This window comes from Charadrius vociferus, unplaced genomic scaffold (assembly GCF_000708025.1).
Source record: "Charadrius vociferus isolate BGI_N301 unplaced genomic scaffold, ASM70802v2 scaffold183, whole genome shotgun sequence".
NCBI lineage: Eukaryota > Metazoa > Chordata > Aves > Charadriiformes > Charadriidae > Charadrius > Charadrius vociferus.
In genome coordinates this window covers 5015832-5031844 of record NW_009648250.1, presented here as the reverse complement: position 1 = coordinate 5031844, position 16013 = coordinate 5015832, and the positions used below count along the sequence as shown (strand labels likewise).

At 37.4% G+C, this 16013-nt stretch overlaps 1 protein-coding gene across 1 annotated transcript; it reads left to right on the top strand.

Annotated features, from left to right (window-relative positions):
* Positions 1-251: 251 nt before the first annotated feature.
* PTCD2 (pentatricopeptide repeat domain 2) lies at positions 252-14511 on the top strand (the record flags this gene model as incomplete). The annotated part of the gene is made up of 9 exons (XM_009884268.1): positions 252-345; positions 2625-2754; positions 3585-3702; positions 5096-5174; positions 6316-6407; positions 10226-10339; positions 11868-11942; positions 12720-12833; positions 14207-14511. Coding segments are annotated over 9 exons (1041 nt in total), but the record flags the coding sequence as incomplete, so codon positions are not given.
* Positions 14512-16013: the final 1502 nt, after the last annotated feature.

The window sequence follows — 16013 nt, the reverse complement described above, 5'->3', positions numbered from 1 at the left end:
ACATCCAGTAAATCTATACATCTCCATTGTTGTACATCCTTGTAACTCTGGAAAGCTGTGACATAGCGCTTGGGTTCTTTTGCCAGTGACATGAGCAACTGTATTTTTTGCAGTCTTTTTTTAGTGTCATGCTGCCAGTGGTCTGGCGTCACACAATAATTAACAGCAGTAATTCATAAAAGCAAAATTCAGTAGTATTAAAACAGACAGTGTGACGTATAACTCAACATTCCTCTTTTTTTCTTGTGTTAGGGAAGCGGTATCTGCTAACAGAAGATGATATAAAGTTACAAGAATTTCAGCAGATGAAAGTGGCAATTAGAAATGAAGTTCATGGCAATAAAGGTATTAATATTTATTTCACAATCATCATTCTCAATTTGAGCGTGAGTCCTAGGAAACAAGACAGTCAAAGTCAATATGACAGCAATTGACCCCATTTAAAGCAACAACTTCTGTCTTTCTCTTGCAATTTTTTTGTAGCTAAAATTATTGGGAGGCTTTGTAGAAAGAAACAATATTAGTTATGCTGTTGGAAAATGTGGAGAAGCTTTCAAGTATTCAAGGTGTTTACGTAAGACCTGAAATGTTTATGTTCTTGCTTTGCGAACTTCGTCAGATAGTCTAATGGAAAATTCTGTTTCACTCTACAAATCTTGATTCAAATATATAATTAGCAGAGAAAGATAATACAAAACCTAATAGCTACTTAACTATCCAGAGGCCTATGCCAGTAATTCTCTTTTAATCCACTCTGTAAATTTAGTTAGCCTATCCTTTTACCTAATGTAAATTCGCAATTCCAGATTATGCATATTAATAATATGAAAAACAAAGTCAGGTTTTCCCTACTACAGAAGGAGCAAGATCAGTGGATTTTTTTCTGATGGAGATTTTGTCATGCTGTTTAAAGTGTATACAAATTCCTATCTTTAAGGAACATAAATATAAACATAAATCTGCCTTTAAAATTTGAGAAAGGTTAGGTAAAACTCCATTTGCTGCACCTGTTTAATCAGGTACAGGTGTTCTAGTGATACAAATTGACAATTGTTCCAAAGGATGTAGCTAATTTTATTTTTTTTTTTGGTGTGGCAAGGAAGAGGCAAATAATCAAATTTATATAAACCAATCTTCTGGGACAGAGAGGGAGTTGAAGTCAATGTGATAGTTTTTCTATATTAAGTAAAAGTAGAATTGAAATTGGGCAGTGGTAAGTCATAATGTTATTACATTTTGCTGTGATAAGGACACACTCATATTGGGGATTATTCATCCTGTACTTGATATGTTTACCAATGTATTGGTATGGGTCAATCACTCTTGCTAAAACAGGTTTGTAGAAGCCAAGTATTTGGCTTTACAGGTTACAGTTGATCTGGGTTTTTGTACAAATCCTAGACTCTGAGAACTGATGAAAACAATGTGCTAAGCACCTATTTGTGTGTATGTGTGCATGGTTTCTGTACTCCATGTTTAGTCCTGTACTTGAAAGATGAAAAGAAGTAATTAGGGCTAGTAATAAACTTGGTTTAGAAATGCAAAAAGCAGTAATAACTATTCTGTTACACAGAATAGATAATAGCTATTATTTATTATAGTTATAATGTAACTATTAAATGTAATAGTTATATTATTAACTACAGCAGTTGAAAAATTACCTACAGTAGTTGTAATAATTATTACGTGTTCTTTACAAATGCAGTTCAGATCCTAGGTGTTTTTTAAATTTCTGCACACCTTTGAACACATCACAACCATTATGTATGTGTACTTACATATATACATTCTTCTGATTTCACAGGATTCAGCTCTGCATCTCAGTCTTAAGGAAGGACTTGTGTTTGCATGTAGCAACAGATAAGCATACAGTAGCTGAATACATTGTTCTCTGGGGTGATGACTTGTGTAGGTTACTAGCGTGGAAACAGCAGTGACCCAGCAACTGCTACAAAAAAGTTCACTTCCCTGCCCAAGACGGGGCAGCACCATTAGAGGAACGGGTCTCCCAAGTGGTGCATGTGATTTTAGTCTTGTGTATTCCTGAATCAGAGCCTTTAGATTACCGACTGAAGGATTTGTCTTTGTGCTTGCTTTGTTAAAGGAAAATGTGCTGAAAAGAGAAACCTCTTTTTTGGGGGGAGAAGGGAAGCAACTCTTAAGTTTATGGCTATGTATAGAAACACATAAATTATGTATGAGACTCTTTGTGTTTGCATCAGTTCTGAAGGAATTTAAATCATCTGTATGAACAGATGATTAAGTAGAGGTTCTTACGCTTGTTTGAATGCTGAGTGGGATTGTTTTTGTTGTTTGCTTGCTTTTTAAAAAAGAACATAAGGCAGAAAATGTCACTTAGAAAACTTCCTTCCTCTTCAACATTTTTGTATTACCTGAGATATTCTGTAACATACACAATGAAATTAAGTTCACAATAAGCATCTTCTTGGTTTTCCAAGTCTGACATGACTTCCTGGGAACACCTGCTTGTCTGTGAGAAGCTTTATGCATTTTTCTTGGTGAAAAAAACAAGCTTTCTGAATTTCCATGTTTCAGGTACCAAGTATGCAACACAGGTAATGAAATTGTCTATAGAATGCTGCTATACTGTGTTTTATTTTCAGATCCATATTTTAAAAATATTAAAGAAAAATTACAGAAAAATGGAATGATTTTCAAAAATGAATTAAAAAATTTACTGCATTTATGTCAGACTTCATCGGATGTGGAACTAGCCAGAAAAGTTATTTACAGGTATTTTTAACAATCCAGGTAACACTCTTTTCTGTCTTTATTTTTTTGCTTTTATTAGATGAGGTTATATCTGCACTTGAGGACTTGCCCTAATTCAGTGGCTATATGCATACTTAATCCCTTAAGCTAAGGCTGTATTTTCATTTACTTTGGATCTTGCAACCCTTCAGAGACTCTTAGATCAAAGGAGAGTCAAGCTATGGGAGCAAAGTGGTTTCTGCCGGTATGCAGAATGAGTGGCGAGCCACACAGAAACGTCATCTCTCAGCTAAGAGGTAGTGATGTGTTCAGTGGCATTTTCCAGCCAAGACACACCTGGTTATAAACTGGTCTGGACCCAGCAGTGGCAGGTCAGGAGGTTTTGTGAATGAAAGCCTTCACAGCAATTACAGTGTAAGAGCTATAAACAAAAAAGTGAAACGCTTTATTTTTGTATTTTTATTTATTTTTTAGTGTCGGAGAGAAAAAGTTGAGGTATTTAGCAGGTACTGCTGCTAAAATAAACTGCTTTTCCTGTGCTATTGCTCTATGCATAGAAGGTAAAGTAGCTGGGAATTTTCGTGGCTGACACCCATTCTACTACTAATCTAATGCAGGTTACTTTACTGGGAATAGAAGAGATTACATACTGCTATTTAATATATTAGTTTGATCAAAACAGTATTTTTTCCATAAAATTAATCTCCTGTTATCTAATTGTCATTGGCTGGTGCAGATAGAGAAGTGTGCTTCTGTCATTGCACCTACAGATCTTGCTGTCTGTTCAAAGCTGTTTTCCCTTGACAAATTCCATGCCCTGTGTGATTAACTTTTTTTAATCTTTTCAATAGGTACCATGAACAGAATGGTATCACAGCCTTACATAATTTTAAATTTGGGCCCCTCTTTATGAGGCTATGTTATGAGCTGAACCTTGAAAGACCTGCAGTAGAACTTATCAAAGATCAGGTAATTCCCCTCTGTATTTTGAAAATATTATTATTATTATTAGTCAAATATAAGTAATTGATATGCTACATATGAGCCTTGCATGGGCTTGAAGTCTATGTGCTGCAGTAGCAAGGATGTCTGTGACATTAATGTAAGAATGCAGATTATATGGGTTTTATTTTTAAAATAGCAAAACAATAACTAAAAGAAAATGAAATGCCAGTTTGACTGATAACTTTATTATTGTAGTTCTGTATAATTGCATCATTTGAATAAAAAGTATTGATTAAAAAATAATTCCTCAAATAAACATAGTTGATGCATGTTTTTCTGCATCCTGTGTTGCATTAGATCATTTTTGGAAATGAACACTTCTGAGTTTTTATGTAGTAGTCGTCTGAAATCCCTTGGTTTATTTACACCAACAGATTTGTCATGTTAATCTGTGCTTCAGACTTCCTCTTGAACCATATAGAGGTGGTATGATATTCATCAGCTCAGGAACTTGGCCATTTTAGTGCTGAAGAAACTTAAGGACTTGTTTTTGAACATCTGTAAAATGCTGTGACAAGATATTAATCATGCCCAGTGTAAAATAAATTTAAAAGATTCTGTGCAATAATGTTGTGCCTTCAAAAATCTCTGTTGGCCTGTAGAAAGTCATTTCTATGACGTTAATTCATTAAGGTGTAAGATATGCCTAGCCAGAAATGGGAGAAGTCTGGGTTGGTCTACTACACTTAAATTGGGTGTGTGTAAGAGTATGTGTGTGTTTTGTTTTGTTTTGATTGAGATTTATGTCATTAAGACAGGTCCTGCAGTACTTGCAGGACTTAGTAACAGATGGATGATAAGGTATAGTACTTCTTCTTTGGACTCTGCTGCAGAAATGTAGACTTAATACCTTTGGCATTTTATTTGGCTATTACCAACACAGAGTGTGATTGAAGTGGAATGTAAAATATACTTGCTCTTTCTTCTGCTACTCTGCTTGTCATCACTCAAGCCCTTGTGCTGATCTGTTCATCATTTGATATTCTGATTAGCAAAAAAGTCTTTCGGTTTCATGGTGGTGGTACTTTAGCCCAAAGATATTGTAAATCAGCTGTAAGCTGTATTTCTGCTGAGATTTTGGAGTTGCCATTAGTCAGTCACTTCTGCTTGCATTAACTTAGAGGTCACAATCTTTCATTTTAAAAAAAAAAAAAAAAAACAAAAAACAAAAAAATGATAGTGGGAGTCTCTAGGAAACTTCTGTTTAATTTTAGTGAGCTTTTGACCATACTGAGTCACCGGTATTTTAGAGATTACTTGGCAGAGGGACAGTCAAGTGCTATGTGCTATGCACAGTAAGAATGCTCACTGTCCTAACTTTCTTTACACTTGCTCTGTTTGTCTGTTTGTTCTCCAGAACTTGCGTGGTTTTTTCTCAGAGAGTACATCATTCCATATTTTGATGACTATGTTGTTTAAAAAGGGCCATTTTGAAAGTAAGTACTGTGTTTGCTAAGGCAAATGCATTTTCAGGAGAATGCTTCTCACTGTGTGTGTGTTTATATAAATATATATATTTGTAATGAATATTGCTGATTGGTTTATGGTTTTAGAAGGCCAAACTTCATGTAAATCAGTGTAGATGTGAATGAGCATCACTGTAGCATGCAATAAAAATGGAAGGCTGTATCTTTTTCATACTTGCAATGGTATTCTTACCTTTCCTAGTTACACAGAATTGTGATTATCCAGGGGGGCTGGTTTCCTGAACTCTCTTCTCTGAAGGCTTAACTTCTCTTTGGTTTGTAATTTCCGATAGCTTTTTATTTTCTCTGTTCAAAGTTTGGTTTACGTGGTTTTTGGAACAGTAAGTTCTTCAATAACTTTTTGGCAGTTCTGCATTTGTGTCAGAGCAGGGAAGGGTACCCTTTTTCCTTTGATAAGAAAACCAGACCGTAGTCTTCTCTTGGTTTGTCTTACTAGTGTGCCCACAAAGAGTGGCTACTACAGTATTTAAGTCAAATGCTTCAAATCGGTTTGGCCCTCTGTGAGGATAAGGGGGAATCATCTGACCTGGCTGAAGAAAATCTTAAATTGAGTATGGGGTAAGCTTTTCAAGCAAATCCCTTGATTTGAATTTGTTGAATATGCAGTGCTTGGTCTCTTGATGTTTGGCAAATCTAAGTCCAGCCACTGTAAAAATAACTAGATCAGAGCCTGAATGTAATTTTGTGGTGTAGTGAAGTATGTGCGTTATTGAGGTGCTGTTAGTTAGTTTGCCTAAAATGGCGGATTGTGTGTTTAAAAGGCTGGCTTTCTGGGCAGTTAGGAAGAATGCGAGTGGCTTTGTCAAGTATCTAGAATTTAGGTTTAGATTTGTATGAAAATAATAGAACAGTAAGGCCAGATGCCAATGTAGATTGAAAAACTCCTCCCTGGGAAGAAATATTTACATCCAACTGACCCTAAATTAAATTTCTTGAAATGTATTAATTAAAAAAAAATAGATTTCTGTTTACATTCTTATTTTGAAATAGACCTACTAAGCTCATACCATGTTGATTATTTTTTTTTCCCAGTTACTAAAAGTACAGCCTTAAATTTGTGAAGTGAGTAATACTAATGTGTTTTTGATAGGCGCTTTGGAAGTTCTGGCAGAAATGAAAAAACAAGGTATACCTTTCAACAAAGAAACCTATCTACTTGCATTTGCAATATGCTACAAACTGGTAAGTATTGCATGGTGAAAAAGTATTTGAAGTGCCTTGACTGTATCTTCCTTTTTTTTTTTTATTTTAAAATTTACCTATGTTCCCAGGCATGATTTCTTATCTGGTGCAAGTATTTTATACATGTTTGAGTCCTAAATTGCTTCATGGTGCGTGATATGGTGCACATATATAACTTCTCATACAAACTAATGTCACAAAGCAAATCTCTAAAAAATTACATTGACCTAAGCACTAAGGAACAAATTTGATATAGCATTTGATTAGCTGATAGTATTCTTTCTCTGGGATCTGTGCATCTCTGCGCTTGAGCCTCAATATTGTTTTTATAGTCTGGCTTTCTTAAGAGACAAGGCATATGTATGATAGGTTCTGTTTATCAGACATCTCACATCCATTTTTCCCCTCCCCCTCCAAGTAACCTTGAACCATTTCTGTAATTGCACTCAAATTTGACAAGGATTAGAGTTCTCAAAGGTAATCTGCTCCTACATGCCTGATGAAAATGGGCAGCTGAGTGGAGAAAAGAAACCTAAATGAATGCCTTCAGCGAGAGACAGGCTGCCCCTTGAGCTTAACTGTATTTTTAGCTCAGAGAAAAAGAGCATGAACACAGTAAGAAACTAGGCTACATAGGTTCTGCAAGTGTTTCCTTAGAACTGTTTCCCTTTTGTAGCAAAGTGAGATCCCCAAACTTTTTTGTTTTAATCTTCCTTTCCAGATTTGAATCAGTTCTGCAATTTGAAATATTAACATAGTCCCTTCCCAAACTCTTCTTCAATTTCCCCATGTTTCTGGGAAGAAAGACACTAGCTGAGGAAAAGATGTACCACTAGATTAAACTTCCTCAAGTCTCTCAGTTAACCATGCAATGAAACTGAGTGGATATGTGATAAAAAGGAGTTGGCCTAAAATGATAGCTCAGCAGTAATTGATGTGGTGCTTCTGAAATTCTCAATTCTAATGAATCAGGGCTGCCTTTAGATCAGGGGAAGCAACAACAGCTGTGTGGCTTTGGTGTTTGGAGAATGGAGGACAGTGGACAGAGCTGAAAAAGAGCTATGGAAGTTGTCTGCTGTTGAAATCAGCTAGAGATTGATGGTTACAGTCAGTTCAGGGGTGTTACCAGTTCTACGTAGAAGGCACCATTTTTATGAAGTTACGAATGTACGTAGACTCTGACATTATGCTACAACCCAGGTTTATAAGCTGGTGTTTGCTACTAGCATCCACTGAGCCAATAATTACCACTTCATGGTTGCTCCTTGGTCTATACTGTGCCCATTTAAGTGAAGGCATTCACAGAAAGTCCTGTTGTTTCTCTGAGGTATCCTTTAATCTGTCTGCTGTAGCTTCTTCGTAAAATTTTTACATGGTTCTTTCCATGGCCTTCTGTCAGAGGGCTGGGATCCATGGCATGTGCAACAGGGAGAGGTTCCAGAGACTTCTGTTTTCTACTACTTCTGGCCTTACTTGTGTTTTCAGTAGGGAATCTGGCCCATCATTGCTTGTTTAGCGAATTGATAAAAATAGAGGGGAAATGATTCTAAACTGTCACCCGGTTGCTTTAACAGCCACAATAAATTTGTGGCTTTTTTTTTTTCATTAAGATAAAATACTATCAATAAGGGAATAAGCTGTAGTAACCCTTTATGCACTAAAGAGGATTAGGTGGAGCTCTTTCAAAAGCTTAATCTGTTGATTCAGCTGTTAGTGGTAGGAGAAACCATGAAGCTCAGAAGTGGTTTTGCTTAGGATGCAACATTAGAAACTTCAGAAAAAATCTTGAAGGGAAATATCTTCAAGATGCACTACTTGAATATGGGAAATAATGGTGCTGGTATCATTACGAACAGTGCTGGATTTTTACCAGGAACCAGGTTAATTCTTGGTTTCTTTTGAATAGTCATGCCAGAGATCCGTACAGAAAAATGTACAAGGCTTAAAGCTCAGATTATTGCAAAGGAATTGATGTTTAATCTTTGTACAGAAGTGTTTTAGAGGTCAACTCTAAACACCTCTGGAATGTTTTAAATCATTGTAAGGCACTGCTATCCTCTAAGGTAGCAGATGGTCCTTCTTTTAGTGCAGGAAAGGCATATAGGCCTTTTGATGACAAAAAAAAATATTTATGTAATAATAATCAATCTTCTGGTGGTCAGAACGTTTCTAAATTTTCAAAGAACATTGTTTAAACCATGTTTTTTTCATGTGGTTGGAAAGGTATTTTCACAAGCTGTGCAAACCATTCAGCAGTGGCACAGAAGAGTATCCATTAAGCAACCAAAGGATGACACTGTCCCTTAAATCATGGCTATTACTTAAGTTTAGTAGGGGCAATCCCAAGCACAAATACAGGCTCATTGGGGAATGGATGGAGAGCAGCCCTGAGGAGAAGGAGGTGTTGATTGATGAGAAGCTCAACATGAGCTGGCAATGTGTGATTGCAGCCTAGAAAGCCAACTGTGTCCTGGGCTGCATCAGAAGTGTGGCCAGCAGGTCACGGGAGGTGATTTTGCCCCTCTGCTCTGCTCTGGTGAGACCCCACCTGGAGTAATGCATCCAGTTCTGGAGCCCACAACATAAGAAGGACATGGACCTGTTGGAGTGGGTCCAGAGGAGAGCTGTGAAGATGATCCGAGGGCTGGAGCACCTCTCCAATGAAGACAGGCTGAGAGAGTGGGGTTGTTCAGCCTGGAGAAGAGAAGGCTCTGGGGAGACCTTCTAGCATCTTTCCAGTATCTGAAAGGGGCTTACAAGAAGGCTGGGGAGGGACTTTTTACAAGGGCATGCAGTGATAGAATGAGAGGGAATGGCTTCAAACTGGAAGAGGGTAGATTTAGATCAGATATTAGGAAGAAATTTTTCACTGTGAGGGTGGTGAGGCACTGGAACATGTTGCCCAGAGAAGTTGTGGAAGCTCCATCCGTGGAGGTGTTTAGGGCCAGGCTGAATAGGGCTTTGAGCAACCTGGTCTAGTGGGAGGTGTCCCTGCCCACGGCAGGGGGGTCAGAACTCGATGATCTTTAAGGTCCCTTCCAACCTAAACCATTCTATGATTCTTTATTATTTTGTATGGGGTCCAGTCAGCTCTACTCGTAATTTCTAGTGTGAAGAGCATTGTTTTTGAGAGTTGGTGGGTTGTGAGATCATACACAGGTAAACTCATTGTCTTTTACTCTAGACTCCTATTGAAAATAGTCCCAGCAATAATGGAAGCTTTCTGTGTTGGAAAACAGGCAAATGTCTAAGTTACCATATTAGAATATGTCCGTTGGAAACATCTTGCAAGATTTAATCCATATGAGAGGCTAAAAATTGCTGAATGTTCAAGTTTGCACATACACAGATTTCTTTAGTATAATGGTGCTGAGTAGTTCAATGGTTAGAAAATATTGATTTTCATTAACTATCTAATGTAGCTTTTAGAATAAAGTAAGGACAAAAAGTCAACTTTCTTCCTGGTTTGGGAATGATTGGAGAGTGGAAAGGAAAGTGTGTGTCAGTTTTAGCGTACTGCCAGGGTGGTTTTATCTCTTGTAGAAGCCAAAACAGTTAGGGCAAGGTGTAGTTGTTAAAATAATGGAAATTATTTTTACTCTTTTCTGAACTCTGTAGTTTTGAATATCCTATTTTGATGTTAAGTTTCTCAAGAAGTGCTGCACAGAATGTGCTTGATTGGGTTAAGATATGGGTTGCTTTGGTGATGTTACAGTATGTTGACTTCTGAATGCCTTCTGAATGTGATTGCAATTGCCTGCAGTCCTTTCAGATCACAAGAATAAGAAGTGCAACTTAGGTTTGAAATTTCTATGCAGGACAACCTGGAGTCTTGCAAAATCTCTGCAAAACTGCTTGAAGAAGCACAGCTAAAAGGGGACACATTACCACTGCGAGCGCTCTGCTTTGCTGTGGCAACTGCTCTGAAGCAGGTACAGTACCTTTTTTTCTGATTTGTGCCTTAATCCCTATAGTTTTATTGTAGTAAAGTAGTCAGTGAAAGGAAGCTAACATAGAGGAAGCATAACTGGCCTATGTAATAACTTCAAGTAGTAGAACTTTTAGGCTCTCGAAAGAGTAGGGTTATAGACAATTCCCACACAAAGTGAATGTGAAAATTCTGAAATCCAAACATATGTCTTGAGTCTAATGCACAGGCGTTTTGTGCTAGTGACAATGCCATATGGAGTATTTTTAGAAAATGAAAGAGGGTTGGGCCGGCAGGTTAGATGTAACCATTGACCCAGTCCTGCAGATACTGCTATTTAGTGATAGTTTCCTTTAAACAGAATTAAAATGATAATTAAAAATATTTACACAATCATCTCTTGAAAGTGTTTATCTTGGGAGGCAAATTCAAAGGCTATGATGTGTATTGCCCTTCTGCCTGGGAGATGGCCTGTCTTTCTCCACAGCATGTTTGTTCAGGGGGAGGTTTTCACTGACACGAAGAGGCTCTGAGGCAGTATGAGGTGGAAGATTGAGCAGGAGCATAACAACTAGGAAATTCTAAAGTCTAGTATGTCCTCTGCCATTAATTGGTGTATGCAGCTTGAGGAAATTCTGAACCTTCTCTGCTTCATGTCTAAACTGAAGTCAGAGGCGCTGTAAGAGCTAGCAATTTGCTGTTCATGGATTTGAATGAATGAAGTAGAATTGTTAAAATTTTGTTACGCACTTTCATCTTTTTTGGACTGTCTCTGTAAACAGAGACACTGAAGAATAACGTCATTGAAATTAATTTATTCATGTGCATGATGGCATGACAGGGCTTCTCATTGGCACTGAGGTTGAAAAACAAAAGCTCTGTCTCTGAAACAACATGAAATATCCTTGATGCTGTTGCTGTATGTAAAAATCAGTTAAAATTCATGTTTTGCAAACAGAGTAATGCTCCACATTATGCTTAACTATTCCTTAATCTGCATGATCTTTGACAGTACATCTTGCTGTGAGTAAGATGTTTCTTGATCCCAAGTAACAGTGGTTGGTCTAGTAAATGTCAGTGTAACATTTACTGTCTATACAGATCAGTTGATGGCATAGATACAGTACTGCAAATGTGTACGTCCAAAAGGTTAAAAGTGCTGGGCATGATTAATACCCACATTAACATATGCTGCACTTGATTTAAGTTCTCTGATGTGTGCCAAACTGAGCATGTGTTTCATAAAATCTTTTGTCTTTTAGATGCTCTCATGCTCAGTGTTGGTTACGTGCTTCCTTTTCTTGCTGATCTGGGGCAGGGAGTACTGTCTGATGTGCTAAAGAGCCAGATGACATGGGGACTTCAGCATGGGGTGTTCCTTTCACAGGCTGTTTGGAGTCTATGGGTCTTGGTGAGAGGGGTTCTATGCTAATGCTGGTTTGTGATTTGTTGAAAAGTTGTGAAAGACTGTTATTGTTCGTGCGTGTCACACTTTTAACCGTATTTTTTTATTATTTATAATTCCTTCCTAGAATGATGTAGTGCAAGCCAAATTTTATTGTTCCCAGATAATGAAAACAGAGAACAAACTATACAGTAATCTTAAAGTAAGTATGCTTGCTTTGTATTAGAATCTTGCAGAGAAGTATGCTATACTGGACAAAAAAAACTCCCATGTGCAAAGTAACTGAAGGCCAGCTTCTTAGTTGCACAGACTGAGCTTGTTTTTGAGCCAAAAGACTATTTCTGTCAGTTGTATGAGTTACATCCTGAATTGTTAACATGCTCCCCCCATTTTTTAAAATTGCTTCCTAGCATAGGTGGGAATGGAAAGCAGACAAGTCCTGTATCTCTGAGTATAGACCCGTGAATAATTTCTACTTACAACATTGTGACTTTTTGCTTTCTTGCTACAAGAGATTTTAAAAACCACAGCTCCAAGTGAATGCTTTCCTTAGCTGTGCTCTGCCCACTTCAGGCCTCTTTCAGCCCTATGGACCTTAACCGCATATGTACATACAACAATTTTTTTTTTTTTCAATTACCTGAGAGAAAGTCTACTGCATATGTCCTGTAAGTGACCTCTCCAAGATACAGAAAAAATCCACTTCATTCAACAACAGCTAATGCAGCTCCATCAGAGGAGCTCTGCCTCCAGGCTCACCCTTCCTTTCCAGGTCCCAGCTGTGGGGAAAAAAACCCAAACGTCTGTGGAAATTGATCATTCCCTGTGCTTTCTTCACGATTAATGGATTTTTATCAGGGCAGCTTCTAGAAATTATTTTGTCCTGCTTTGCTTCATGTCTTCCTCAAACACTTTTTTTAAGATTTGCATTCTGATTATAAGTACTGTTTGTATGGTGTGCGTTTATTTTATTTTTAAGGTTCTTGTCCAGCTCAGATCTGGTTCGCTAGAAGAAGTTATAAAGATCTTAGAGGCAGCAGTGGAAGTAGATACTCCTCCCTTTGTGAAAAAAATCGAGTTTTCTGAGCAGGTGGTAAGTATACAGTAGTGAGAGTAGTGAGGGGTCCATGGTGCTTGGCTAAGCCATGGTGATGGTGGTTCGGCTACAGAACTTTAGGTTCCTGAGTTCACCCAACTAAAGTTGTTTGGGTTCTGATGCATTCAGATGCCAAAGCAGCTGGCTGGCTTTCTGTACTGTTGGACAAAGCACTTAGCTGTCCACTTCCCTTTTTTATTGTGGATCTTGCTCTTAGAATCTCAAATTTCATCTGAATGTAGATGAAGCGTTCCCTAGTGGCATTAAATAACTTAATCCCTTGCCTTCAATGCTATTTTTATTTGATGTAAAAATGAGAACAAAGTTCTGATTACAGTGATATTCTTTGGTTGGTAACATTTGCAAAGACCTGTGATGCTAATACAGAGAAGTGTCATATAGGAAATAATAGCCTTTGCTGTTTTACCATATTTTACCATAAAAAATAGCTTTTACAGTATTGATCACCAAGAAGGCTTTCTTCAGCCCACATATGTACCCCTATCAACTTGGCAGCATTGCTGCTGCTTTTCCTGAAACTTATTAGTGTATTCATTTTGAATGTGTCTATGGAAAAAGATATTTTAAGACTGGGCTAATAATTACATACTTAACCTTTCACTGCTGGCTATTAAACAAAATGAATAACTGGTATGTAAAATAACAAATACCAGGTGGAAGGGGGGCATACCTTTCGAAACATAGTCCATGTATTTTAACTGCTATGTTGAAAATATTTTTTTTTTTACACAGCAGTTCGTTTTGTAAATTCATTGCAATAAAAGTTGCGTGTGTCAATATTCTATTTTGATTTTGTCTGGCAAATTTGTAACAGTCCCTAAGAAGACTAAGCATCAGTTCTAACCCGTTCCTTCCACAAAAGGTTATTGATCAATAACAATTTTTAAGAGATTCACTTATACTTGAGCTCATACTCTGTGTATGGCATACAGAACTTCTCGGTGTTCTATAGCCTGACTTTTATTGATTTGTACTGTACTGTACATTTAGTGCAATACATAATAATAACTACAGTTATGTTGATCTGGAAAGTAGATTCCAGGAAGCAATTACATTTCTTGGTTTTAAATAGAAAATAATTGTGTTAGTCTGTATTAGGACTGTACAACTTTGAGGAAGTTTTAAATCTAATAAACTGTCTCTAATAGGTATCCAGTGCATTTCCACCATTGTCTGGTGATGTGTAATGTGTGCTGCATAAACTCCTCTTCTTATGAGTCATTGCGTTAGCCACATATCTCACGTTGTGGACTTTTTTTTATTTTGAGAGATTGCTTGTCTTCAATATATTGATTGCATGAGATCTTTGCTTGCTGAGCTGTAACAGTCTGTCATTTTGTCCTCCTTAGCTGGCTACAGTCAGGGAAAAGATGGAAGAAAACCCCAACCTTTCTGTCAAATTAGGAGATATTTATATGAAACTACAAACTTCAGGACGGATAACCATGTGCACACTGGAAGATATGCTTTTCCAGATTCCTAGTTCAAAGAAGACACCTGCAAAACTTTTACATCAGAAGCAATTGGGCTATCAGGCTGCTAAACCGCTTCGGTCAAATCTATTGTTGGAATAATTCAATATTTGATGGCAAGCTGAACTGCTGTTTTCATTTCTTAGAAGTCAGGTTCAAATAAAATGTCTTCTCCCCTCCTCCACAATGAACAATTATTTAAGTTGTTTGTGTGAAACTGCATTTTAAATACAGATCATGTAGCTTCCATGTTTCATTTTTGCTAAAAACAAGTCATGATGGTCAGTAGTGGTGTGTTGTTCAGAAATGGAGTGATAGAATGGTTTGAAGTTTTTTGTCAGGCACTTAAATCAAGGTTTTCCTATGCCAAATGTCCTGTTGGAAATGAACAAAATAGTATGCTTACCTGACCTGACTTCTGTGGTTCATGAGAAGAAAATTCAGTCTTCATCAGATGTGATATTCTGACTGAAAGGATAGATGCAGTCCAGAGTCTAGATAGAGATACGGAAGTGCTTTAACTGTTTATTCAAATTCTCCGCATCTCAAGCGAATCGGAGGAGAGCAAGCATCTTTTGTTCCCTTTAATATCTGTCTTCAGAAGCAACATATTAGTATGGTTTTTTCGTATCAAATGGTATCATGGAAATGCTATGGGTGATAGCACGGTAACCAACTGGTTGTTTTCTCACTTGAAAGAGATTCCTGAACAAAAGTCAGAGTCTCATGTTGAGTGGCTGCTTATATTGCTTCCTTCAAATTTTCTGATATTAAGCCTCCCAGGATAAGCAGATCTTGATATAAATTTGCAACTAAGTCCTAACAAGTTTCTTATAGCAAGTATGATGACTTTTTTAGACTAGAATTACATATCATGCACATAATTCATTCATATGAAGAACAAGCGATGGTAAAAACAGTACAAAGAAGCTTCATGTTGACCCAACTTTAATGACTTCAGGCCAAATGTACTTGGTTCTAGTAATAAAAAGCTGGTTGTAACTATGAGTCCCATATACCCAAAAATCTTTTCTCGTTGACCATCCAGAATGGAAGGTATTGGAAACAGCTATACCTTGGCTGGCACTCAGGTTTGCTTGTGCATATGGAGTGATGTGCCCATTGGTATAGAGCTTAGCAGTCCTGTGAGCGCAAGAGTAGGTGGAGCCCACCTTGGTACTGTCCAGGTTGGACCGCCTTCTCCCTCCTTTGGCTTATTTTTATTTTTATTTTGTCTCTTCCCCCCCTCAAGCAAGTGTCAGAACTCACAGGATTGTTTCTGTGAATGAATCTGTGCAACGGTATATGAAACTTTGTTGAAGCCAGTGAGTGAGTCACTGTGAAGAAACAAGAACCGATCCATGCAGAAATGCATCTTTAGTCATCAAAGCAAATGTGGTTACAGCAGGTCAGAGGTTTGCTTCTGATGCTCTAACAGTGTAACTCGTTTCTGTTACCAATGTGTTGTTAATACTAAAATGCACAAAAGTGTTACAAAGTGGATCGAATTTCATGCAAGTGTAACCAAGAAGAATTTGAAGTTTGTATCACATTTTTGTGAAATGTGTGCATGCTTTTTATGAGGGGTTGCATATGTTAAAGTGCTACATATGTTAGTCTAAGAACACAGCTAATTACTTGTTCTATATTATAGTGTAGCACATAATTCCACACATAATTCAGG